Genomic DNA, 27,305 nt, shown 5'->3' with positions numbered 1-27,305 from the left:
AAGAAGCTCGAGGGTACAGCGCTAGTGGGAGAGGGTGAGAGGCTCTCCCCGCTCCTGCTTGCGGCAGACCACTCGCAACACCTGCTCCTCTGGTCCAGTGTTGACGAAGTCTTCGCCTGAGACACTCCGTACGAAGTCCTCGTGTATATATATATATATATATATATATATATATATATATATATATATATATATATATATATATATATATATATATATAATGGTTGCTGCAAGCTATTCATGTTATACCCTCTACGTTTATAAACACCGCCGACATGGCACGGGGCTACAAGAGTGAAATTCATTATAGCTCCTCCTGTATTTGTGCGCGTATTGTTTGACGCTGGTATGGGCATCCATGTTCTTGTGTGTGTGTGTGTGTGTGTGTGTTCCTGTGCGTGTGATTACATTCACCTTGTTCGTCAGGGCCAAGCCTGGTGCGGACATCTGTTAGTGACAGTCTGTTCTGTAGAAGGCCATAGTGGCATAGGTCGCATGTGTGTGTGTACGTGTGTGTCTGACTGCATGGCGCGCCTTTTTGTTATGGGTATGTGTAACAACCTCTTTGTACTGTACGGGGCCGAGAGTTCTACACTCGTGGGGCCTCATCGAGTGAACATCCTCATACTACTTTTGATACTCGTGTATGCTGCCTCATCGAGTGAACACCCTCATACTACTTTTGATACTCGTGTATGCTGCCTCATCGAGTGAACATCCTCATACTTTTGATACTCGTGTATGCTGCCTCATCGAGTGAACATCCTCATACTTTTGATACTCGTGTATGCTGCCTCATCGAGTGAACATCCTCATACTTTTGATACTCGTGTATGCTGCCCATGTTCACAATTTCCTTACTTGGGATATCCCATTCGTCCACTGCACTTCAACCGTGTGAATAATACTTTACGTCTTTTCTTAATTTCATGTTATGACCTCTGGTTGTTCCAGCCTCGCGTTTCTCGAATGACCGTTCGTTGTCGTCGTCGTCAAACTGGTTTAAAGACTTGGTCATGGTCAGGTCACCCATGCCTTCTGTCGTATTCCCTGGTGGACAGAGTCAAGGCCTGTAACTCTTTCCTGTGATTCAACTTTCCTAAATCGTGGCTTCATCTTGGCTGCTCTGCCTTGTGGATTTTCTCCTGCTAGATCTTTGGCCTTCTGTAGGTGCGGTGGCCAAACTTGAGAAGCATATGCTGGTTTTAGCCTACGCTGGGATGTAAAACTCATTGGATATTCCCTTAACCATATAACAGATATTCCCTTAACCATATGACTGAATGTGATTCACATATTTGCCAGCAGACGGTACGCCTCCTTGACTGTCTTCCTCAGGTGTAAAAAAAAACCTTAGCAATAATTTAGGTGTGATGTCTGCTGGCAGATCCCTCTGGGCACAGAGATTCCTGCGGGTTTCCCTTCCCACTTGATGATGGTATTCATGTCAACACCTCCCAGTGTGACGTATCCTCGTCACATTTACTCGGGTCGACCGTCACCAGCCGAGTAACACACCATCTGTGACCGTCACCAGCCAAGTGACACACCAGCTGTGACCGTCACCAGCCAGGCGACACACCATCTGTGACCGTCACCAGCCAGACGACACACCATCTGTGACGCTTGTATAGGTCCTCATTGTAAGTCGTCCTGTGTGTTGTTCTTGGTGTGTTACATTTGGCTCATTACCTCTGGTGGTTACACTAGAGTATAGCGTTGCTCGACCTGAGGGATACCGTTAGGTCTTAGGGCGCGAGGGAGGGAGGGATGGAGCCTTGGGACGCGAGGGACGGAGGGATGGAGCCTTGGGACGCGGGGAGGGAGGAATGGAGCCTTGGGACGCGGGGAGGGAGGAATGGAGCCTTGGGACGCGAGGGAGGGAGGGATGGAGCCTTAGGACGCGAGGGAGGGAGGAATGGAGCCATGGTACGCGGGGGAGGGAGGGAAGGAGCCTTCGGGGGAGGGAGGGATGGAGCTTTGGGACGCGGGGGAGGGAGGGAGGGAGGGAGCCTTGGGACGCGGGGGAGGGAGAAAGGGAGCCTTAGGACGCGGGGGAGGGTGGGATGGAGCCTTAGGACGCGGGGGAAGGAGGGATGGAGCTTTGAGACGCGAGGAGGGAGGGAGTGATGGAGCCATGGGACTCGGGAGAGGGAGGGATAGAGCCATGGGACGCGGGGAGGGAGGGATAGAGCTTTGGGACGCGGGGGAGGGAGGGATAGAACCATGGAACGCGGGGAGGGAGGGATAGAACCATGGGACGCGGGGGAGGGAGGAAGGGACGGAGCCTCAGGGCGCGGGGCAGGGAGGGATAGAATCATGGGACGCGGGGAGGGAGGGAGGGAGCCTTGGGACGAGGGGGGAGGGAGGAAGGAAGCCTTGGGACGCGGGGGAGGGAGGGAGGGAGGGGAGCCTTTGAACGCGGGGAGGGAGGGAGGGAGCCTTGAGACGCGGGGGAGGGAGGGAACCTTGAGACGCGGGGAGTGGGGAGTGACCTGGGTCGCCGGCGGCAGGGAGGGAGGCGCTGATGACTACGTCGTTGCCTGTGATGACTGCAGTTACCGGCCAGCCCCGTCCCCTGGCCAGCACACGGTGCTTCACTGCCTCCTGGCCAGCACCTGGTGTAGCCCCTCCTCCCGGCCAGCACCTGGTGTGGCTTGACCTGACCAACTCTTGGAGTATCCTGGCCTCCTAGGCGACATCTAGTGTATCCTGGCCTCCTGGCCAGCACCTGGTGTTGCCTGACCTCATGGCCAGCGCCTGGTGTTGCCTGGCCTCTTGGCTAGCACCTGGTGTAGCCTGACCTCATGGCTAGCGCCTGGTGTTGCCTGGCCTCTTGGCCAGCACCTGGTGTAGCCTGACCTCATGGCTAGCGCCTGGTGTTGCCTGGCCTCTTGGCCAGCACCTGGTGTAGCCTGACCTCATGGCTAGCGCTTGGTGTTGCCTGACCTTCTGGCCAGCACCTGGTGTAGCCTGACCTCATGGCCAGCGCCTGGTGTTGCCTGGCCTCTTGGCTAGCACCTGGTGTAGCCTGACCTCATGGCTAGCGCCTGGTGTTGCCTGACCTTCTGGCCAGCACCTGGTGTAGCCTGACCTCATGGCCAGCGCCTGGTGTTGCCTGGCCTCTTGGCCAGCACCTGGTGTAGCCTGACCTCATGGCTAGCGCCTGGTGTTGCCTGACCTTCTGGCCAGCACCTGGTGTAGCCTGACCTCCTGGCCAGCACCTGGGGTTCGCTCGTCCCTCCGCCAGATGTAATGGCCAGGTCATCCTGGAGGTAATGTTGCGTCATCTCCGGCCACTCGCACCCTCTCCTCCTCTCCTTACAGTTAATGACTCCCGTCATTTATTTCTCTTTCCCTAAACCTTCGAGTTAATTCTTCCTGGCGTCCCCACCCTCCTGCCCGCCCCACACACCCACACGGTTTAGTGAAGCTCGAGAACCTGAGTACTATACCACTAGGTTTATACACTTGCATTTTTTTTTTTCTCTTGAGGAAGTTCTTTGTGAACTTCTTTATCGTCCTGCCTCCCACACCCTTCATCCTCCTGCCTCTCACACCCTCCCTACTGCCTCACCCTTGAACCTCCTGCCTCTCACTCTCCCTACTGCCTCGCCCTTCATCCTCCTGCTTTTCACACCTTCCCTACTGCCTCACCCTTGAACCTCCTGCCTCTCACTCTCCCTACTGCCTCACCCTTCACCCTCCAGCCTCTCACACCCTCCCTTCTGCCTCACCCTTGGCCCTCGTCCATCAAGGGGGCGCTCGTTCTGCGTCAGGTTGTGATTAGCGTTGTGATGGGTGGCCGCTATCAGTCAGCGGGCGGGTTGTAGGGAGGAGGGGCGGTGACCGCCCGGCGATCGGGCAGCTGCAGGTCGCCCCTGGATCATCACGGGAGAGATCATGTCCACACCATGAAAGCAGAATGAACAGTGAATACTGTGAGTAGTGGCGGTGGAGGCGATACTGTCCATCGTGTGGCGGAGGTTGTAGTGTTAAAGCAGTGCCCCCTCCCTGTCCATTTGTCTGTCTCTTTGTCCCTCTAATCTTTTTTTTTTTTTTCTGTTTGTGTGTGCTTCCGTGTATCTCTGTCTGTCCATCAGTATGTCTGTCTCGTCTGCCTGTCTGTTCATCCGTCTGTCTTCTCGTCCCGTCAGGCCATTTTCTGTCCATCCGTCTGTCTGTCCTCCCAGGTCTTTCTGTCTGTTTGTCCATCCATCCATCCGTCCGTCCATCGCTCCATACGTCTGTCTGTCCGTAAGTCCTCTAACCTCCTGGTGCCCACTGACCACACCCCAGCCTCGCTCCTGTTGCCTCGCAGAACCAAACAGTTTAGACGTCACATGGTCAAAGTCACCGCTGTCAGTTGAAACTACACTCCCTAGACACGTACGAGTTACAACACTACACTCCCCAGACACGTACGAGTTACAACACTACACTCCCCAGACACGTACGAGTTACAACACTACACTCCCAGACACGTACGAGTTACAACATTCCCCAGACACGTACGAGTTACAACACTGCACTCCCCACACACGTACGAGTTCCAGCACTCTCTCGTCTGCGTCCTGGACTGCTGTCCACGATACAGCTTTCACGGTAAAGACATTGGACACTTAGTCCTTAAATGCCATCGACTCTACTCACAGAGACATACATACAGCATCAGCACATATATGACCTGTGGTCGAACCCAGTGGACGTGGCCGGTTCCTTGGCGCTGCGGGAATTCCACAGAAAATACCTCTGAGGCAGTAGATAGTGGACTGAGGTAGTAGACAGAGCAAATATTATCTATCAGGATATAAGGAGTAAAAATGTGCAAGGGACTTGGAAGTCGACAGTGTAACAAGATCCTTCAACAGAAACCTCGCAGCTAAAGTGGATTGTGAGGGAGACAAGCCATCTGTTGGCAGGTATTAGAATTACATTTAACTAAATAGATACTGGGAATGTTTGGTAAGCCATGGACCTCGTATGGGAGGCCAAAATAGAATATGTTTTTCAAGGTCTGTCACCCCACTTAAAGAAGCGTAGGGGGTGACATGTGTTTAGAGAGCTCAGTTCGAGGGAGAGTTTATAGGCTATAGATTTGCTCATCCTGGAAGAGAGAAGAGTAATGGATGTTGATGTCGAAAAATGACCTATTTCCAAAGAACGTAAAAGATACCTAGAGACCGTAACAAAAAACTATGCAAAAATCAACTATTTGGAAAAGATGTAAAGAGATCATTTTAGTGTTAGAGCAGTGAATGAGTGGAATAAATTATATGGTGATTTTTTTAATACTAATTATATCAAAAGTTTGAAAATATGTATGACAGTAGAGGAAGTTTAAGAGACGGTGCCCCACAAGTGTATGACTCCCTCCCCGTACTGTACTTTCTGTTACAAGAAACATAATGTGTTCTTCATGGAGAACATTTATGAACCCAGAAGTTATAACTTTTGGCGAAAGTTTTTTCAAAATTTGTAGATTTCCCAATTTACTTTTTTCAGCTCAAAATGCATCCTTATCAAGACCTATATGTTACAAACTCAAATTAAATTACTGATTCCATGATTTTTTTCAGTTACTAAATCCATAGGTAGTTCTTTACCGGAAGTGCTTGTTATAAGTATAAGTTTTCGTTTAATATATGTGTTACATAATCATTTTAGTACATAATTTGTATAATGATTTAGTATATGTTATATTATCTTTTTCGCACATGTTATATGATAATTTTAGTACAAAAGTTATAGTCATTCTAATATATGTTCCATAATCATTTTATGTTATATAATCACTTAATATATGTTATATAATCACTTAATATATGTTATATAATCATTGAATATAAGTCATATAATCATGTAATGGTTCTGATAATGTCATACTGGAGTCCTGACGTGAAGTAACTCAAGTGTTCCCTGCTCCCCCTGGGGTCAGCAGACCGGGATGAGTGCGCCACCGACAACGGTGGATGTGACCACTCTTGCACCAACACCCTCGGCTCCTTCACCTGCTGCTGCAGGCCCGGCTACCGCCTCCTGCCCGACAACCGCTCCTGCCAGGGTAAGTGGCTGTCCCCTGCTGCTGTTAACTGTTGCTGCAACCCTGCCGGGGTAGGTAGCTCTTCTCTGTTGCTTTTACTGTTGCTGTAGCCATGCCATGGTAGATGGCTGTTCTCCGCTGCTATTACTCCTGCTCTTAACTATTACCGCAGCCTTATCAGTGTACGTAGGTGTCTGTTTCCTTCTGCTGCAAGGCCAGCTACCACCTCCTGCTGAGGGAGGTGTCTGTTTCTTGTTGCTATTACTGCTGCTCTTGACCCGGTACAACCTAATGCCCGACAGACTTATACTTAAATGGTACTCAAGTAAGTGCAGCGGGTCGACCTCTGCGAAAAACAATAAACTACTAATTTATCCCATTCACGACATTATTTGCGAACATGAAACAATAGAACGTCCTCTGTTGCGATAACTAGGCGTAGTGTCATTACGAAATGTTTCAAATATTTAGAATTTACGGGAACCAGTGAATATGATTGACTAATGAAGTTAATGTGATAAAACACAATTCATTTTCAGCTCGGATAATACTTAATTTGTGTTGTAAAAAAATTGACTCTTAGAATTATGTGAAGTCCAAAGATGTTGTAGTTATATAATGTCTGCAGTAGCTATTTCTATTTTCTTTGAACTGCTAATCTGTAATTTCTTCACCTTACACCATCTGTATTATGTCGATAAAGAATATAATCGTAAATAAAGAATAGCTGATTGAAATATTTTACATTTCTTACTGCTTTAGATGGAAGTCTCTTTAGTTCTAAGAAAGTGCATTGAAATAGTTGTTTCTAAATTGACATGTGTAAAGATTATCGGGGGAAACCTAATGTTGAACATAGCTACGCTTAACATTGATATACGTTTTCTGTGACAACCCCTCAATGAGAGAGCACCATCGAAGGTAAACACTAGTAATTTCCTCAACCTGGTAGTATCTTTGATCACTCCTTTACAGGAGTCGTACTGTTATCAGATTTCCTCGTACTCCGAGAATGCATGTGGTTCAGGAATTATACGACGACCTTTAGGTCCAGTCGTATCCTATTCTTAGCGGCTGACTGACACCACCAGACCCGACCTTCACCTCCAGCAATTTATATGCAAATCTTCCAAGACAGAATGTGAAAAAGATTATGCACTCTCTTACTCTATCGCATGCTAGAACACTTACTCGTGTGTACTCGATTATCTATCGTATTGAATATGTACTTATCTATTCGTAGCTGAACATTCTCTATGCTGCCAACATGTACAGGGTCATCACAAGCATAATTTTGCTCAACGTCTTTTCTGTCGATTTTTTGCTCGACTTCCTGCTATGACCTCTGTAGTAAGGGGTTTCGTAGAGCTAGTGGAGGACTTCTGTGATGCTGCAGGCAAGTAGTGTTATGTTCTGTCCAGACAATGACCTCACATCCTGCTCATGAAGGTGGAAATTTTTGGTAACATTGTATTTTTCCAACACTTGCAGAGGCGTCCCTGACCACTGCTTCCTATGTTGTATCCATGTAACGTCATGTAACGTACGAGTATGCCGTTGGTCGTGTGGTGTTATATATTAACTCCAGCAATAGTGTTTCCACAGGTAACGCAAGGGATACTCTGTATGGTGATTCTGTAACAGTATTGATACTGTAGGTTGCCCCTGGTAACTCAGGGGCCGTGTGTAGGCCCCAGTAACTCAAGAGGTAGTGTGTAGGCCCCAGTAACTCAGAGGTAGTGTGCCACACGGAGTGTTGTGTCATATCCCCGTGACAATAATCGTATTTCGCTGGCAGATGTGGACGAGTGCAAGTACCACAACGGCGGCTGCTCCCACGAGTGTGTCAACAGTGTGGGCTCCTACCAGTGTCGCTGTCGACCCGACCACCGCCTCCTGCCTGATGGCCGCACCTGCATAGGTGAGAGAGAGAGAGAGAGAGAGAGAGAGAGAGAGAGAGAGAGAGAGAGAGAGAGAGAGAGAGAGAGAGAGAGAGACCCACTCCCGTACGCACTGCAAAGCTCCGATTGAACCTATTGTAACCTATGTAAATATGTCTTTTCCATAGTGACCGACCTTCTAGCTAGCTATGTACAGCACCTCCCTTCCACTGGTACTGTGCCCCTGGCCGTTGTTTACCCACTTCTTACACCCCTTCCCACCAGCGCTGCACAGCCTCACTGTACCTCCAGCCTCACACTGCACCTCCCTGTAGCTCAGACCTCTGCAGGTACCACTCTGGTCCCTGGCTTCACCCTGCACCTCCCTGTAGCTCAGGCCTTTACAGGTATCACTGTTTGTACTGCTTACCTGTATGAATATGTGTCTCTTTCCTCGATGTGTGTTTGTGTATATTTATCTGTATATCCGCGTATCTGTGCTTGTGTGTATATAGTATTTGTCTTCACTTTGCCCAATACGGGAAGGGGAGTTCTACGACTGTGGAGCCCCCCTTCTCATGAACTTTTCCTGTTATGATACAACTTTTTAAACTTTTGTTTGCTGTCTGCATTCACTGTTTCATCACTTCATCACTGCGTTGGTCCATTACTTCTACGTCTTTTATTAAAAGTTTCTTGCTTCTGGACATGTTATGTCCTGTGTTTGATCTAACCTTACATCTCTCGAAGAACTGTTCACTGTCTACGTCACCAGACCGTCCATGGTGGACGTACTTAAGGCTTCTTACCTCTTACTAAAACTCCGACAATTCTGGTGCCATTTTTCTTGCCCTTCTTTGTCCTTCAGTGTGTTTGTAAATCTGTACGTCCATGTTGTGTGAGTGTGTTTGTATGTGTGTGTGTGGTTGGAGTGTTATGTGAGTATTTGTGTGTGGTCTTGCGTGGCGCTGTGTGTGCACATGTAAGCGTCACGGACGATACACACCCAAAATTCCTGTCACGCCGAACGTGTGTGTGTGTGTGTGTGTGTGTGTGTGTTGCATTCACCATATTCTTTTTCATCTTGTTCATCTTTTGACACTTTTCATATGGTCATATACCTGCTGAAAGTCACAGCTCCGAATCCTTCTCTTGTTCTCCACCTGAAGTTAATTCAGGTTTGTTCAGAAGTCCCAGCAGTGCAGACATACATGCTTCGTTAGCTACATACCTGACCTCACACCTGGAGCACTGTGATTGGTGACACATGTGGTGTTAGAGAGAACCTGCCTTCCATATATAGTCCAGGTCAAGCTGGCAGCTTTGTTCCCACATATCACTATGAACCTTCTCATCAGTGGCATATCTAGGGTATGGTAGGTAGGGCAGGTGCCCTGGGCGCCACTTGAAGGAGGGGCGCCACTCAACAGGTTTGTTTTTTGACATATGCTTCCCGATTTGACATTTTTTAACGGTTTGGTTTTGTGAGATAAAAATAGTCGCCTACTTTTCAACTATAGTAATATTTTGCTACTATCAGTTGCGTTACCGCTTCTACGTTACAATTTTGATCAAATAACTCTTTAACTTTATGTCGTTAAGAGTTTATATAGATTTAAGTTTGGCCTAACTCTTCAACAGTGTATAATTGCACTGTATATATTTCTATACACATCCACTGTATGTACATTTTTTTATCAAGCCAGGGGCGTAATTTCAGTGCTTGCCATAGGCGCTGTTTCCCCCAGAGACGCCCCTGCTTCTCATGCTCCCCAAGGTATATGTATGTCACCTGTGTCTGTGTATGTTGGACAGGGGAGGCCATGTGTAGCACCGGGAACGGCGGCTGTGATCACCTCTGCGACGACTCCTCCGGGAGGGTCCTCTGCTCCTGCCGGCCGGGGTAAGTACCACCCTACTGCACGAGTTCGTATATCATCTTTGTAAGGCCTGTGTGTGGCGTATATGGTGCAGGTGCCGTCACAGGGACGCTCCGTGAGTCGCCACACACTGGGGCATATCTACGTAGATACATGACCAGAGAAATGTGAATGTGTGACATGTGTGTACATACATGAGAATAAAAGTGTGATGAGTGCCTTAGTTTGATGCCTTGTTTTTTTCAGTCATATTCTATTTTTGATCATACTGCAAATCTCTTGACTTCAAGTCGTTGGTAGAGTTACCTAAGACGACGCCACTCGCTACCTATGGAAAGTGGGTCATCCCGCACCAAATGATCGTAAGTGGGCAGCGTTTGGTACTGTTGTGAGGGGCGTCAGGTACTGGTGTTGTGGGCGTAAGACACATGTGTGGAGAGCGGCAGGTACTGGTGTGGTGGGCGTAAGACATATGTGTGGAGGACGTCAAGTACTGGTGTAGGGGAATCAGGTCACTTGTTAGACCAACAGTGTCCACCAACACCACCGCCAGTCTGTCCCGCAGCTGGTTCCAGTCTGGTCCCCCCAGTTGCTTCCAATTTTGTCCCCAGCCGGTCCCAGGCCAGTCCTTGACCGAATCCTAACTGATGCCTCGCCGGATCGTAAATGGTCCATTCATGTTCGTCTCTTGGCTTATAGGCCCTTGGCCGCAACAAACCGGTAAGCCGACACTCCCTCGTAGTCCCAGTCTGATCCTTGACTGCTCACGGAGTGGTTCCTTATCCGTTCGTCCTCGACGTTTCATTACCTGATTCTCGTCTCATACACTCCAGCCGCTGGGTGGGTGGGGTAGGGGAAGGCTCATCATGATTACCTTCCATCTGGATGAGAGACCTGCTGGGGTTAGGCGTACCCCCAGGGAGGCAATGGACACCATCGTGTTTTGCATCACCTCCCGCCACCGCCCACCACTGAGACCCGCTCAAACGACGTGGCGAGTCCCAGGGGGCCTCGCGAAGTGGGTCTGGAGGGAATTAACTCTTCGAAGCAAATTGATTTGTGGCGTTATACAGAAACAGTCCCGGGGTAGGTAAGGGGAAGTCTCAGGACCTCCACATTAGAGAGGGGTATGTAGAGAATGGATCTGTGAGGACCAATGATGGCTCGGTTGTGATAGCAACAGATGGATCTTGCATTCGCGTATTTGAATCTTTTGGTCATTGTGGTCAGATTTGGTGTCTCAGCCACACCCCGTTTGTTGGCCTGCTATTTTGACGAAGAGTAGATAAAAAATGCTTCGTTTGTCTCTCCGCAGAACCCTGTATTCATTCATAGTTTCATGTTATTTGTAGGGATTTTCAAAATGGTTAAAGAAAACGGCGTCATTTGTTACGGGTGTCTCTGAGCCCACAAGAGCTTGTTACCTGTGAGTGTAAACGCACAGCATTTATTAACAGCCTTTGATTCTAAGTCCACAGAATAGTGTTCTCTATAGTTCTGAACAAACAAAATAAAGAAAACTTCATACTATTGTACACCCATAACTAACCCTTAATACCTCTGATTCTGAGCTTAAGATAACGTCTTTAGATTCTCAATCCAAAACAATCTGTGATTCCAACCCCACAATGCCTTGTTACCTAAGACTCACAGCGCCTTATTACCTATGTTCACCCACGACACTTGCACATATCTGAGGTAAGAAATGCTCTCATAAATCACGCAATTTGATTAATATGTGATAACAGTATATACTAAGTCAAAGATAATGATTTTGTTCGTAGACTTAATAAGATGTCCTTCTCAAACGTGGATCAGAATGCACGGTACCTTTTTGGGGTTGAAACCTGTCCCGTATCTCTTAATATCTGACACCTCTGGTAAGGCAGGCGTGTCAGATCCGTCTTGATTGTGGCTCGAAGACTGCTTACCCCCAGAGCAATTAGTGTCCATTATTCCAGTGATTGACATTAGAACTAGGTACATACCTGCCGCGCAGGTATACCATTGCTTGTCTGACCTCCCCTTGCTCCTGTGATACCCACTGCAGGGCCGTGTTAGCTGAAGGAGTGCAAATTGAGGGTCGTCAGGTTTCGTTACTGATGATAAGTAGACGAGGATGTTGAAAGACGATGTTCTTGGGTGGGATGTGTGTACAGACAGATACGCAGAGGACGGGGAATGAATAACAAAATGCGTATCATTAAAAATGGATGGGTAATGAAAGAGGGAAGAGCGTGAGTGAGGTGGAAAAGATGGAGTGAAGAATGCGTGGGTGAGGGTGCGTCAGTACGGTGGAGTGTGCTAGGATGTGGGAGGATGGGAGTCGGAGGAGGAGGAGGAGGAGGAGGGAAGAAAAGCCACCCTGCTGGACCCCACACTCTCTGCTTAAGGGATACGCTGCCGGTCGCGAGGCTCGACCACATACATAGCCTGGACACCTTACTGGCTTGGATTCACTCATCCATCTGCCCTTTGTCCTCTCTCTCACTCCTACCCCTAAGCTCATCCTCGGCCTCTCTCTCTCTCTCTCTCTCTCTCTCTCTCTCTCTCTCTCTCTCTCTCTCTCTCTCTCTCTCTCTCTCTCTCTCTCTCTCTCTCTCTCTCTCTCTCTCTCTCTCACATCTTTCCTTCTCAACGAGTCTGGGAGACGAGAGTTTATGCCTTCGGCCAGACTGAATCCCACTTTGATTTCCAAAAAAGATTACGTTAAGTGAGCTTGACCTTGGACAGCGTTAATATGCTTACAGCGAGAAGGAGAGAGGCTGTAGGCACTTGGTGCATCTCAAGTGGACGGCGGAAGAGTCGAAGATAATAGATAATAGAGTAGATTAGCTCAGGGTTCTCCTCATTAAGCGCCATTGCATCCATCGCGACCTCGCCACCATCCCTCTGCTGTTACAACTGTTGTTGGTTCAGGTACCGTTTGGAGAGCGACGGGCGGACGTGCGAGGTGTCGGACCCCTGCTCCGTGGACAACGGCGGGTGCCACGACCGGTGCCGGGTGGAGCAGGGGCGGATGCGCTGCTCCTGCCGCCAAGGGTTCGTCCTGGCCGAAGACCAGGTCTCCTGTGTTGACCTGAACGAATGCCACACCCCAGGCACCTGCAGCCAGCAGTGCCGCAACACCTGGGGATCCTACCAGTGCCTGTGTGATGATGGCTACCAGCTGGGCACGGACCACAAGTCCTGTTACAGTAAGTACTCCGCGCCGGACCACACTATCCTCCAGTGGTACGAACACTTGCATTACCCTTCTTCGGTAAGTAAACCATCACTACTGGTATTAGATTACTTTCAGTAACTGAAAAGTAAGATATAATTATCAAGTAATCCTTTCACTAAAGTAGGTGTTACAGAATTCCATATTCGGAAATCAAAAAAAAAAATATATATATATATATATATATATATATATATATATATATATATATATATATATATATATATATATATATATATATATATATATATATATATAACCTTACCCTTGCTATCTATCTAGAAGAAGCGTCCATTTATCATTCTCCTATTGATGACTTGAATGGGTGAGCAGAGACACTTACTCTGTAGGTGTGGAGGTGTACACAGCGGGAGAGACCCAGCGGGTTGTCGTCCACTCCACCCGACTCCTTGTGTCATGAGTTGATTCAGTCCTTGTGAAGCAGTGATCCGACCCTGTCTCTCCCTCTCCCCTTGCAGTGTACTGACGGTGACTTGATCCTTCCACTGCTAACAATGACCTGCTTGATCTTCCCAAGCAATATGACCTGACTTCTACCTGCACCAATATGACCTGACCTCTGTCCATAGCAGTTTGACCTGACCTATGCCCACGGCAATACGACCTGACCTCTTCCCTCCCTCAGGGATCGACATGGAGGTGATCAACTCCTGCCTTGAGAACAATGGTGGGTGTCAACACATGTGTCACCATGGTCCAGGCGGTGCCGTCTGCACGTGTAACCCTGGCTACCTTCTGCAGCCCGACCGTCGGGCTTGTCAGGTGAGTCCTGGTGCCGGCCAGGTGCACGCCCTCCCCTCACTGCTCTGGTTCGCGGTAGGTGAATGTTGTAGTCACTGCTGGACGAGATGGCATAGCCCATAATGTCCCTCTCCTCCTCTCCATCAGTTCTAGCGGAGTTCTTTATGGTTCCTAGCTGTTCATACTTCCAGCCCTCCTTACATACGACTTGTCTGTGGTTCCATGTTGTTCCATGTCTCATGCACGAGTATTCCAGGCTGCCTCATCTTGACAGTCTGTCTCTTCAATGTCGCCAGGATGAGGACGAGTGTGAGGCGAGGACCCACCGGTGCCAGCAGGAGTGTGTCAACACCCCCGGTGGCTACGCTTGTGCCTGCACCCAGGGCTACACCTTGAGCACCGACACTTTCACCTGCCTGGGTAAGTGACACTTTAACCCCCTGTCCACACTGCCCTAGGGTGAGGTTACGAGTGCTGATTCTTTAGTCCGTGTTTGTAAGTAGCCTTAAATCAGCCCACACAACACCTTAAGTATTAGAGTACTGAGAAAGATACTTTGAAAAGAGTGTATGACAGTGTGATATAGTGACAAGGAAACAGGAAGGTGATAGCTGCCATTAACACTATCTGTTGCCTCAGACGTGAACGAATGCGAACGAGAGAACGGCGGGTGTGAGCACGAGTGTCGCAACACACAGGGATCCTTCGTTTGCTCCTGCCGCAAGGGTTACGTCCTCGTCGACCGCACCCACTGCGACAGTAAGTCCAACCCTTCCATAGGCTCGAGGTAACACTTGTGTTTACACTAGTGTCCTCCTCCTTCATGATGGACCCAACCCTTCCGGATGGTCGTGCTAACAGCTATGGCCACCACAGCGGCCAATCTTGTCCACCCTGTCACACGCCGACCTTACCCAGATCAACAATCACCTCTTTCAACGTCTCGGTGTATTATTTCCTTTTTAGGTTGTTAAGTACTTATCTCATTCATAATCTAAGCTTGTGGTTGTTAGTAGCTTTAACCGGGAATATTATTTTCTTTATTTTTTTCTGTTCATCATTCAAGCTAGAAGAAGGGGAACTGAAGTATTTTCAGCAAGTGCTTAACCTGACTCGTCAGAACAAAAGTCTTTCTCTTTCTATCATCATTCCACAGCTATACGTGTCATCACTCGACATCATTATGCTACACGTTGTACAATCTCTTAAGTCCATTGAACGTTGACGTTAAATCAAATGCTGTAGAAACATTATTGGCTTACGCGATGCAGTGCCAAGTCTACATGAAGGTGAAGGACGGAGATCCATTGGCAGGAGTGTGGTGACCTAAGCCTCTGTTTGCAGGGTCAGACTCTCGTCACCGAGCCTGTGTGTCAGGTCTGGGCTAAGCTGCTGAGGGGCCCCTCTACCAGCCAGGGTCCTGGGACACCTCGATGTTATCAGATATTGTAGCAAATATTTTCTTTTGAATATAGACCTAAACTTTTGTCTTTCTCGGCTTTCCTGGCGGCCGTTTAGGTATAAAAAGGAAATATATTTTCCGAAAGATCTGTGTAAAACTGAAACAAGTGACAGAAAACAGAGATGAGACCTGTTGCCTCTCCCCAACAGTGTTGGACTACGACTATGCTGACGACTACTTGCCTCACAGTTCCCGAGGGGACCTGGACCTGAAGACGACCCTGAAGGAGACGTCGTCCACTACCCGCGAACTCCGGGATGACGTCACGTATGCTGAGTATGCCAAGGTCACCACCGTGCACACGCGTGAGTCCCTCTCCTGTCGGGTATGCTGCATTATACTAACCCGTGTGATGCTTCCCTATATGATGGCGTGTCTATGCTCCTTCCGTATCCTGCCGGGGTTATGCTTCCCTTCGTGCAGCGCCACAAGCATGCTACACCCACAATACCCTTGTATATTCCCTCTTTTCACCCCATCCTTCCCTATGCTTACGTCCATGTATCGCCCCCATATGCTGTCCTGTTATTACTTATGCTGCATTCTTGTGGTGTCCTTGCGGTCATGTCCACCTATCCATTGCTTCCCTCTAGCACTGCGTCAGTTGCAGGGCTTCCGTGCCTTCCCTGTGTTATCGTGGCTCTAGCTGCACTACAACACACGTGTCTTCCTCCCTCCCTTTGCCAATGACCGATCCTCATTCACCAGTGGGTCTTGAGACACGTGGGTCCACACATTACAGTTGTCCCGTCCTGTATTACACCACACTGCTGTAGCCCCTCACCTCCTGATGTTACAGGTGGCATGTCTGTTCATCTTGGGTAATACTGAATCGCTCAGTGTCGTGGTCAATACTTGGTGACGCAGAGAGACGCGGGAGGTTTAGTATTCGATAACAAAATGATGAATTCTATAAATGTTTCCTCTACCTTCATTTCTTGCTTTATGATCAATGATTTTTAGTTGCCTAACTCTACGCTGGATATTATGAATGTGGCTTTGTGAGGGGCGTGAGCGTGGTGATGGGAGACGAGAGAAGGGACCAGGAGTGAGGATTTAACTCTTATTCTAAACCAGTAATCCTGACGCCGTCCGTACAGGCTGCCTCCCCGGGTACTTCGGCCCCAACTGCACGCTGACGTGTGACGACTGCCCGGGCCCCTGCCACGCCTCTGGCTGCCTCTGTCCCCCAGGCAAGAGCGGCCCCACCTGCACCCACGCCTGCCCCGCAGGATCCTACGGTCCTGGCTGTAACCAGGTGGGTTCCCTTTCCTTCTATACGGCCCTGACTGTAACCAGGTGGGTCCCCCTCCATGTATACGGTCTTGGTTGTAACCAGGTGGGTCACCCCTCCTTCTATACGGTCTTGGTTGTAACCAGGTGGGTCACTCCTTCTATACGGTCTTGGTTGTAACCAGGTGGGTCACTACTCCTTCTGTGCGGTCTTGATTTGTAACCAGGTGGGTCACTCCTATACGGCCCTGACTGTAACCAGGTGGGTCCCCTCACCTTCTATACGGTCTTGGTTGTAACCAGGTGGGTTCCCCTCCATCTATTGGCCCTGGCTGTAATCAAGTGGGTCACCCCTCCTTCTATACGACCCAAGCTGTAACCCTTTCCCTCCCATCAGCCCTGGCTATAACCAGATAGCTCCTTGAAGGTAAATAAACCTACGTCATTCGGTGAGTTATAACAACCTTTTTACTAACCTCTTCTCATAACACCGAACTAACATATTCTGTCAGTGTGACGCGAGAACATTTTCCGAGCTGATGACCACGGACGACGAGACCTTGAGGTGGACGTCTACCACACTGGTCGCACTTCAGCCCACGTCAAGTGTGGTGGCGAGGCGAGGCCGGGGCGTCACGAGGGGCGCTGCGGGACACGACCCACGTTCTGGCCACCTGGTGCGGTACTACGGGCACTGTACCAGGTGATGCCTAGGCTGGGAACACCAGAGGCGTGGAGGCCAAGTTACTGTGGTTACTCCAAGTGTTCGGAGTTTTGTATCTCGTGGCAGCAACACACTTGGAACACTCCATTTGAATCATGATGGATCATTGTGTTGTTCGGCCATGCCCCCGTGAATACGTTTATCTATAGATACTGCTCGTTATCTGTTTTATCTAATCACACTTGCTTGTTTGCAGGTGTGTCGCTGTGAGAACGGCGGCACGTGTGACCCCGTGTCCGGCAACTGCACGTGTCCTCCAGGCGTGTCGGGCGATCTCTGCCAAGACGGCTGTCCGGCCGGTAAGTCGCATGACGTGGACACACACACACACACACACACACACACACACAGACACACACCTGGACGCTGCGTCATCACCTGGTCTTTCGAAAATGAAAGGATTTGGGGAGGAAAAGTTACATGTATATTTTTTGATCTTGTTTCTGTTACTATGACCCCAAGGTCCTAATAACCTAGATGTGAGTAGTCGTTCTGAAGAGCACAGACAGGGTCATTAGCCAGTAAAGTGATTAACTGATACTTTCCTCTGCTTTGATCACCTTATTATCGTAATGCATGATATAATTTCAGATCCCACGAATGTTTTTTTTTCTGTTACGTTCGCTTGGAGTAGGTCTCTCTCATATATGACACTGGGAGAATGTGTCGTAAATTAAGTTCCTCGCAACTCAAGACACTCTATATTATTGTCTCTGGTTAGCCAGCCCACAGCCAGTGAGGGGTCTAGATGTCCCGTTCTTCTCACGTTGGCTATACAACCTCCCGTTCTTCTGTTAGTTCTAGAACCTCCCATTCCTCTGCCGTTGGTTCTGAAATCTCCCGTCCCTCTTCCGTTGGTTCTGAAATCTCCCGTCCCTCTTCCGTTGGTTCTGAAACTTCCCGTTCCTCTCCCGTTGGTTCTGAAACCTCCTGCTCTCCTCTCGTTACTTTGACTACCTCGTGACGACTTTGCCTTAGCGAGCCTCAAGCCTCGCCTCCAGCGCCACAAGTCGTCCTCTGCCCATGAGCAAGCACTGGTTCGTAGTCCTCTCTGCTTACTCATTTCCATCCCTGGTTCTCTCGAGCCCCAGTGAGCCACAGCTAAGCCTGTACCCCATCACTGCTCCCACAACCCCGTGTCCACACCTTCATGACTGTGTCACTCGACTCACTAGCCTCACACACTTCCTGACTACATGAGTCCGTTTTCCTCCTCTGAACTCCCCTCCATCCCCATAACTCACCTGACCTTCCCATAACTCTTCTGCCCTTCCCATAACTCTTCTACCCTCTCCATAATTTCCCTGCGCTCCCCATAACTCTCCTGTCCTTCCCATAACTCTCCTGCCCTCCCCATAACTCCCTTGCCCTCCCCATAACTCCCCTGTCCCATTCAAAGCTCCCCTGCCTTCCTCATAACTCCCCTCCCTATAATCCCCCTACTCTCCATAACCCCTGCCTTCCCTATAACTCCCCAGCTCCCCTCATAACTCCCCTTGCCCTCCCCATCACACACCTGCTCTCCTCAGAACTCCCCTGCCTTCCTCAAACTCTTTTACCAGGTGACTGACTGGTGTTCCCTCCGTGTGCCCTCTACTACAGGCTTCTACGGGGAGGAGTGTGAGCGGCGGTGCCCTATGGTGTGCCCCAACATGCGCTGCAACCGGATCTTTGGCTTCTGCGAGTGTGACCCGGGGCGCTTCGGGCCCAAGTGCAACATGCCGTGCCCCACCCTCACCTGGGGCGCCAACTGCCGCCACCAGTGCCAGTGTCAGGCCCACACCACCGCCAGGTGCCATGCCGAGGTAAGACTGCAGACGACCACTCATGTGGCTGCCTCCCTCCACACTCCTGGATGATTCGTGTTGGGCCATTATACCTCCCTTGTATTCCTCCGCGCGTCGCATCCTCCTCACCTGTCCTTCTCCCCCTCCCGCTGCAGAGTGGTGTGTGCGAGTGCAAGCCTGGCTACCTGGGTTCGGACTGTTCCCAGGAGTGCCCGACCGGTCTCTGGGGTGCTGGGTGCCTCCACCAGTGCCAGTGTTCCTCCGGGGCCGCCTGCCACCCAGCCAGCGGCGCTTGTCTCCAAGACTGCCCGCCAGGATTCACAGGACCGGACTGTCAAACACGTAAGTTCCCCTCCATCTTTCAAAGCTCAGACCTCACCCTGGATATAGTGGCATCATATAGTGAATTATATAGATATAGGGAAAGCCTCCAGCATGACCCAAGCGTCCCAGTGTACGAGTGTTGTGTCCGGCAGCTTGCGAGGCTGGCCACTACGGGCCCGGCTGCCTCAAGAAGTGTATCTGTGGCCTGCGACCGTGTCACCCCGTCACGGGCGTCTGCCTCTGTCCCGCCGGCACACACGGACCCAACTGTCTCCAGCGTGAGTACTGTGCCGCCCTCAGTGTTGCACCTGAAATGGAAGTGTAGCAGCTGTAGTGTTAGTGTATGCGTTGCACCTGAAGTGTAAGTGGAGCACCTGAAGTGGATGTGTAGCAGCTGAAGTGTAAGTTTAGCAGCTGTAGTGTATGTGTAGCAGCTGAAGTGTAAGTTTAGCAGCTGTAGTGTATGTGTAGCACCTGAAGTGTAAGTTTAGCAGCTGTAGTGTATGTGTAGCACCTGAAGTGTAAGTGTAGCAGAATTTTCTCTCTGTCTCGTTTAGATATATAAAGATTTACACACGAATGTGGGGATAGATTCAAAAACCATAGAAAAAAAAACACGTACGAGTAGATATGGGTGTGCTAAATTTGAGCTTAACTGGAGCCAGTTTGATTAAAGACAGGCCACAGGACTTGTAGAAATGTCCCTCATTTTGCGACTATTCCCTCCATCTTTATGGGTAACTCTATAATTCCCTTATTACGTGTGCTTCACCTCCAGAGAAAGAAAAAGAAAGCATTCAGACATTACAATAAATATAATGGCCATTTACCTAATGGCCACTTACCTAATGACCATTTACCTAATGGCCATTTACCTAATGGCCATTTACCTAATGGCCATTTACCTAATGGCCATTTACCTGATGGCCATTTACCTGATGGCTATTTACCTAATGACCATCTACCTATTGGCCATTTACCTAATTACCATTTTACCTAATAGCCATTTACCGAATGGCCATTTACCTAATGACCGTTTTACCAGACTGTCGCGACGGTCGGTGGGGCAAGAGCTGTCAGGAGGAGTGTTGGTGCCAGAATGGTGCCTCCTGTGATCGCATCACCGGTCATTGCCACTGCCCGTCAGGATTCGTGGTGAGTTCTTTTATGTCGTTTTGAAGCGTCCCATTAGTTTTTTAATCGTCTCACTCATTTTTAATCGTCTTATTAGGTTTTTCTTATTAATCGTATGTCTGATTAACCACTCTATTTGTATGATTATATCAGGTTGTGATTCTTAGAACCAATAAGATGGTACGATTGATTTTAAGGTCATAAAGAGGGAACAGCTTGTCGTAAAAGTTGACGTCAAAGAGAACAGACGTAGCAGCAGGGTAGACCAGTTACTTCCGGTTGGCTGGCAGGGTGTGCGCATGGCTGGCAGGGTGTGCGCAGGCTGGAGCTTCGGTCTTATACGGGGTTTCGTGTGTTCACACTCACCTTGGAGGAGTATAGCAGCCGTGAACAAGGTCGGGTTACGACGGCTGGTGCAATTGGTTCAGGACAAGTACTGATGGTACAAGATCCGGTACAGGTGGTTCAGGACTAGTACAGATGGTACAAGACCCGGTACATGTGGTTCAGGACTAGTACAGATAGTACAAGACCCGGTACAGATGGTTCAGGACTGGTAATGATGGGCCATGTGAAGGTTGTTGTATGCTTGGGGCAATCTGAAACATTAACAGAGTTGCTGGATCCAAAAATTAACAGGGTTATATAGCATTATAACAGGTGTTATATAGCATTATAACAGGACTATTTAGAATTATAATTGTCTGTGGTAAGACGAAGAGAAAGTAGATAACGAAGATGAATCACGATAAACTATAAATGATGATAGTGTGCCTCTCAGCCCACAACCACAATGGAAGTAGCATCATACAGACCGCTGTATACTACTTAACTGATGAGACAGTGGTAGAACTGGGAGAAACACCGGGAGAACGAAGAACCTGGTCCAGTCCTGGGTGTGGTAACTTTGAACTTCCATTTTGCTGAGTAGCAAGGACGAGGAAAGCAGTATGAATGGGTAGAGAGATATAAGTGTTTTGGTCAAAGAATCTCAAACCCTCCTGATCTTTTTTCTGACACTTTCTCCTATGACCTTGTCTGGATTCCTTTTAAATGACTTTAATTCGTTTTGATCTTGTTATCAGGCTCATTAGCTGTAAGTTTCAGTGTCCTAATTTTCATCTGTTTCATGACGCATTTTGTAATCTAATTTTCATCTGTTTCATGAAGCATTTTTTAATCTCCTAATTTTCATTTGTTTCATGACTCATTTTGTGATCTCTCATCTAATTCCTTAGATTCTCTTTTTTGTATCTATGTTTGTCGCTTCTGATCCTGTTTATTGTGGACATCAGTTATGATCCTACTGCTGCTGCTGTTGCAGTTGGCACAAGAGCTGAGTATCTCATCCTCCTCAGGGCCCAGCCTGCGAGTCCAGATGTCCTGCCAACAGGTTCGGGAAGGACTGTACCGAGACCTGCAACTGTCTGAATGGGGCCTCCTGCCACCACGTCACCGGCAGGTAGGTGCTGTATCCCCAAGGTGGGCAGGGGGCTCCTCGCGGTGACTAGCGGGTTCCTGAGAGTACGTAGTGGACCTCTGAGAGTAGGTGGTGGACCTCTGAGGGTGGGACGTGGACTTCTGAGGGTGGGTAGTGGACTCTTGAGGGTGGGTAGTGGACTCTTGAGGGTGGGAGGTGGACTTCTGAGGGTGGGTAGTGGACTCTTGAGGGTGGGTAGTAGACCCCTGAGGGTGGGAGGTGGACTCCTGAGGGTGGGTAGTGGACTCCTGAGGGTGGGTAGTGGATCCCTAAGGGTGGGAGGTGGACTTCTGAGGGTGGGAGGTGGACTCCTGAGGGTGTGTAGTGGGTCTGGTTGGTGGGTATTGTATCCTGTTTATAGACAATATCACTTAACTGCTTTCAGTGGATGTTACTCCCAGAGAATATATCAAGCAGCATTATTAACCAATGTCGTTCATTCCAATACAAACTCATTATGAGTATATATATATATTATCACATTACATACTGGGGACTTAAGTATAGCCTCCCGCTGGTGGTGGCTACTGCAGGTGCGAGTGCTTGCCGGGCTTCACTGGTGCTAACTGCGGCCAGCCGTGTCCCCTGGGCCGCTATGGGCGCCATTGCGTCCACATGTGCGAGTGTGACAACAGCGGCGGGTGCGACAGAATCACCGGGGAGTGCGCCTGCGCCCCGGGATGGCGAGGACCACAGTGCAAGCAGCGTGAGCAACAGAATGATTTTCTAATGATTATAAATAATGTTTCCAGTAGTGGTACGATAATCCTAATCAAGAGTTAAATGCTAATCATACAGCTTGGTGGATGTCATGATGTGGTACACTGTGTAACGTGAGGACCCGTCCACAGCGTGTGAGGCGGGGAACTACGGCTCAGGGTGCGCTATGAACTGCAGCTGTGCCAACGGTGCCGAATGTGACCACATCTCCGGGGCCTGCATGTGCAAGCCAGGTACCTCTACCCCACACGCCATGTGACACGGATACCCAGTTGTAGACTGAAAAAAAAATAATCTTTTTCGAACGAGAAACGCATCATTAAATCAGATAACTTCATTAGCTTGAAGCATCTTCAGTAGTAGTACAAAAAAAAAAAAAAACGTAAATTCTGTAGTTAGGTCTGAGGCGCAGCTGCTGCCCAGCGCCTCTACTGTTGGGGTGTCGTAGTTCGCGCGGGTGTGACCGAGTCTGTTGTGATGGCTTCTGTCTCTCCCGCTAACCAGGATGGCGCGGCACCTTCTGCTCACGGCCGTGTCCCGACGGCTTCTGGGGGCTGGACTGCCGCAACCACTGTAATTGTGGCGTCGGTGCTACCTGCGACCCAGCGACGGGCTCCTGCACCTGTCCTCCGGGCAAGCACGGCCAGCACTGTTCCAAGAGTAAGTATTCTCGCCCCCTGAAACCCCCTTTTTGAACAGGTGTGTGAGATCCTGTCACCTTCCTTCCTCCATCTGCCACCCTTAAGCCATGTCCCTTCCCCCAGCCTGCCCGAGCGACCGTTGGGGCAGCGACTGCCAACACGTGTGCCTCTGTCACAACGGTGGCACGTGTGACCGGGTGTCCGGGGCCTGCGTCTGCCCCCCGGGGTACACAGGTGCCACCTGCCAGGACAGGTGTCCCGAGGGGACCTATGGTAGTGGCTGTCAGCACACGTGCCTCTGTCAGCATGGGGCTGCCTGCCAGCATGACACCGGGGCATGCGTCTGTCCCCCAGGCTTCTCCGGCACCTTCTGCGAGACAGGTTAGTTACCCATACTGCTCACGTTATATCATAACACCCTCTCATATATATATATATATATATATATATATATATATATATATTATAACTTATAAAACGAATACATAAAGCTCTGACGTGGAGCTTCACTTGCTTCCCCTGCAATGATGACCTGAGTACATTGTTGGTCTCCTCCAGGGTGCAGGCCTGGCCGGTACGGGCCCGGGTGTGTGCTGGAGTGCCAGTGCCAAAACGGTGGCCAGTGTGACCCAGTCAGCGGGAGCTGCAGCTGTGCCCCGGGCTGGCGAGGCCAACACTGCCACAAACCCTGTCATACAGGTCAGTAACCTGCCACTTTCATTAAGGCTGTTGGGTTACCTTCGGCCTCATTAGGATCTAAATTGAAGAGGTGTTGGATAACATCACCTTTAAGGCACTTTAATAGTTCTAATATAACTTTACGACACTAAGCTCTTCTCCTGTACTGGCCTGCTTGCATGACCTGGTCATTGACGAAGATTTCAGTTCACCATCACAATTTTTGATTCCCTTTCACATTCCTAACAAAACAGAGCTCAATACAATTGAATCCTGACCCATTAAATAAACTTAACCATTGTAGGTAAATCCTAATTGACCTGTATGTGAATTCTGGCTCTAGCTAATGTGTTTTGAACCATTTGGATGAGCCATAACATGACAGGTAACTGAACAGACACTCTCGTCAATGCTGACTCAAATCTGTAACCTGTTCCTCGGCCATGATTGTGTTTTTGTTCAGTTCAGAATCTGACAGATAACTTCATCCTAGGCCAGCGAGTCTTTTACCTCATTATATATATATATATATATATATATATATTTTTTTTTTTTTTTTTTTTTATACTTTGTCGCTGTCTCCCGCGTTTGCGAGGTAGCGCAAGGAAACAGACGAAAGAAATGGCCCAACCCCCCCCATACACATGTACATACACACGTCCACACACGCAAATATACATACCTACACAGCTTTCCATGGTTTACCCCAGACGCTTCACATGCCTTGATTCAATCCACTGACAGCACGTCAACCCCTGTATACCACATCGCTCCAATTCACTCTATTCCTTGCCCTCCTTTCACCCTCCTGCATGTTCAGGCCCCGATCACACAAAATCCTTTTCACTCCATCTTTCCACCTCCAATTTGGTCTCCCTCTTCTCCTCGTTCCCTCCACCTCCGACACATATATCCTCTTGGTCAATCTTTCACACTCAGTCTCTAGCTGTCATGCAATAATGCCCGAAACCACAGCTCCCTTTCCACATCCAGGCCCCACACAACTCTCCATGGTTTACCCCAGACGCTTCACATGCCCTGATTCAATCCACTGACAGCACGTCAACCCCGGTTTACCACATCGATCCAATTCACACTATTCCTTGCCCTCCTTTCACCCTCCTGCATGTTCAGGCCCCGATCACACAAAATCTTTTTCACTCCATCTTTCCACCTCCAATTTGGTCTCCCACTTCTCCTCGTTCCCTCCACCTCCGACACATATATCCTCTTGGTCAATCTTTCCTCACTCATTTTCTCCATGTGCCCAAACCATTTCAAAACACCCTCTTCTGCTCTCTCAACCACGCTCATTTTATTTCCACACATCTCTCTTACCCTTACGTTACTTACTCGATCAAACCACCTCACACCACACATTGTCCTCAAACATCTCATTTCCAGCACATCCACCCTCCTGCGCACAACTCTATCCATAGCCCACGCCTCGCAACCATACAACATTGTTGGAACCACTATTCCTTCAAACATACCCATTTTTGCTTTCCGAGATAATGTTCTCGACTTCCACACATTCTTCAAGGCCCTCAGGATTTTCGCCCCCTCCCCCACCCTATGATCCACTTCCGCTTCCATGGTTCCATCCGCTGCCAGATCCACTCCCAGATATCTAAAACACTTTACTTCCTCCAGTTTTTCTCCATTCAAACTTACCTCCCAATTGACTTGACCCTCAACCCTACTGTACCTAATAACCTTGCTCTTATTCACATTTACTCTTAACTTTCTTCTTTCACACTTTTTACCAAACTCAGTCACCAGCTTCTGCAGTTTCTCACATGAATCAGCCACCAGCGCTGTATCATCAGCGAACAACAACTGACTCACTTCCCAAGCTCTCTCATCCACAACAGACTTCATACTTGCTCCTCTTTCCAAAACTCTTGCATTCACCTCCCTAACTACCCCATCCATAAACAAATTAAACAACCATGGAGACATCACACACCCCTGCCGCAAACCTACATTCACTGAGAACCAATCACTTTCCTCTCTTCCTAAACGTACACATGCCTTGCATCCTCGATAAAAGCTTTTCACTGCTTCTAACAACTTGCCTCCCACACCATATATTCTTAATACCTTCCACAGAGCATCTCTATCAACTCTATCATATGACTTCTCCAGATCCATAAATGCTACATACAAACCCATTTGCTTTTCTAAGTATTTCTCACATACATTCTTCAAAGCAAACACCTGATCCACACATCCTCTACCACTTCTAAAACCACACTGCTCTTCCCCAATCTGATGCTCTGTACATGCCTTCACCCTCTCAATCAATACCCTCCCATATAATTTACCAGGAATACTCAACAAACTTATACCTCTGAAATTTGAGCACTCACTCTTATCCCCTTTGCCTTTGTACAATGGCACTATGCACGCATTCCGCCAATCCTCAGTCACCTCACCATGAGTCATACATACATTGAATAACCTTACCAACCAGTCAATAATACAGTCACCCCCTTTTTTAATAAATTCCACTGCAATATCATCCAAACCTGCTGCCTTGCCGGCTTTCATCTTCCGCAAAGCTTTTACTACCTCTTCTCTGTTTACCAAATCATTTTCCCTAACCCTCTCACTTTGCACACCACCTCGACCAAAACACCCTGTATCTGCCACTCTATCATCTAACACATTCAACAAACCTTCAAAATACTCACTCCATCTCCTCACATCACCACTACTTTTTATCACCTCCCCATTTGCGCCCTTCAGTGAAGTTCCCATTTGCTCCCTTGTCTTACGCACTTGATTTACCTCCTTCCAGAACATCTTTTTATTCTCCCTAAAATTTAATGATACTCTCTCACCCCAACTCTCATTTGCCCTCTTTTTCACCTCTTGCACCTTTCTCTTGACCTCCTGTCTCTCTCTTTCATACATCTCCCACTCAATTGCATTTTTTCCCTGCAAAAATCGTCCAAATGCCTCTCTCTTCTCTTTCACTAATAATCTTACTTCTTCATCCCACCACTCACTACCCTTTCTAATCAACCCACCTCCCACTCTTCTCATGCCACAAGCATCTTTTGCGCAATCCATCACTGATTCCCTAAATACATCCCATTCCTCCCCCACTCCCCTTACTTCCATTGTTCTCACCTTTTTCCATTTTGTACTCAGTCTCTCCTGGTACTTCCTCACACAAGTCTCCTTCCCAAGCTCACTTACTCTTACCACCCTCTTCACCCCAACATTCACTCTTCTTTTCTGAAAACCCATACAAATCTTCACCTTAGCCTCCACAAGATAATGATCAGACATCCCTCCAGTTGCACCTCTCAGCACATTAACATCC

General features: G+C 48.7%; 1 protein-coding gene across 1 annotated transcript in view; it reads left to right on the top strand.

The window, feature by feature from the left end:
- Positions 1-27,305, top strand: part of LOC139761717 (uncharacterized) — a 256,164-nt gene that overhangs the window by 207,907 nt on the left and 20,952 nt on the right. The window contains exons 7-26 of the mRNA XM_071686102.1: positions 5,942-6,064; positions 7,842-7,964; positions 9,739-9,826; positions 12,723-13,000; positions 13,673-13,809; positions 14,085-14,208; positions 14,428-14,547; positions 15,400-15,555; positions 16,351-16,508; positions 17,404-17,506; positions 18,810-19,012; positions 19,150-19,336; positions 19,471-19,596; positions 20,364-20,473; positions 21,811-21,914; positions 22,466-22,638; positions 22,784-22,885; positions 23,157-23,312; positions 23,417-23,674; positions 23,852-23,992. Of these exons, the coding sequence (XP_071542203.1) occupies positions 5,942-6,064; positions 7,842-7,964; positions 9,739-9,826; positions 12,723-13,000; positions 13,673-13,809; positions 14,085-14,208; positions 14,428-14,547; positions 15,400-15,555; positions 16,351-16,508; positions 17,404-17,506; positions 18,810-19,012; positions 19,150-19,336; positions 19,471-19,596; positions 20,364-20,473; positions 21,811-21,914; positions 22,466-22,638; positions 22,784-22,885; positions 23,157-23,312; positions 23,417-23,674; positions 23,852-23,992 (2,970 nt within the window). The remainder of the gene's footprint in view (positions 1-5,941; positions 6,065-7,841; positions 7,965-9,738; positions 9,827-12,722; positions 13,001-13,672; positions 13,810-14,084; positions 14,209-14,427; positions 14,548-15,399; positions 15,556-16,350; positions 16,509-17,403; positions 17,507-18,809; positions 19,013-19,149; positions 19,337-19,470; positions 19,597-20,363; positions 20,474-21,810; positions 21,915-22,465; positions 22,639-22,783; positions 22,886-23,156; positions 23,313-23,416; positions 23,675-23,851; positions 23,993-27,305) is intronic.

Source organism: Panulirus ornatus, chromosome 41 (assembly GCF_036320965.1).
Source record: "Panulirus ornatus isolate Po-2019 chromosome 41, ASM3632096v1, whole genome shotgun sequence".
In the NCBI taxonomy this organism is placed as follows: Eukaryota; Metazoa; Arthropoda; class Malacostraca; order Decapoda; family Palinuridae; genus Panulirus; species Panulirus ornatus.
The sequence above is the reverse complement of the archived record's forward strand: the minus strand, read 5'-3'. Positions and strand labels throughout refer to the sequence as shown.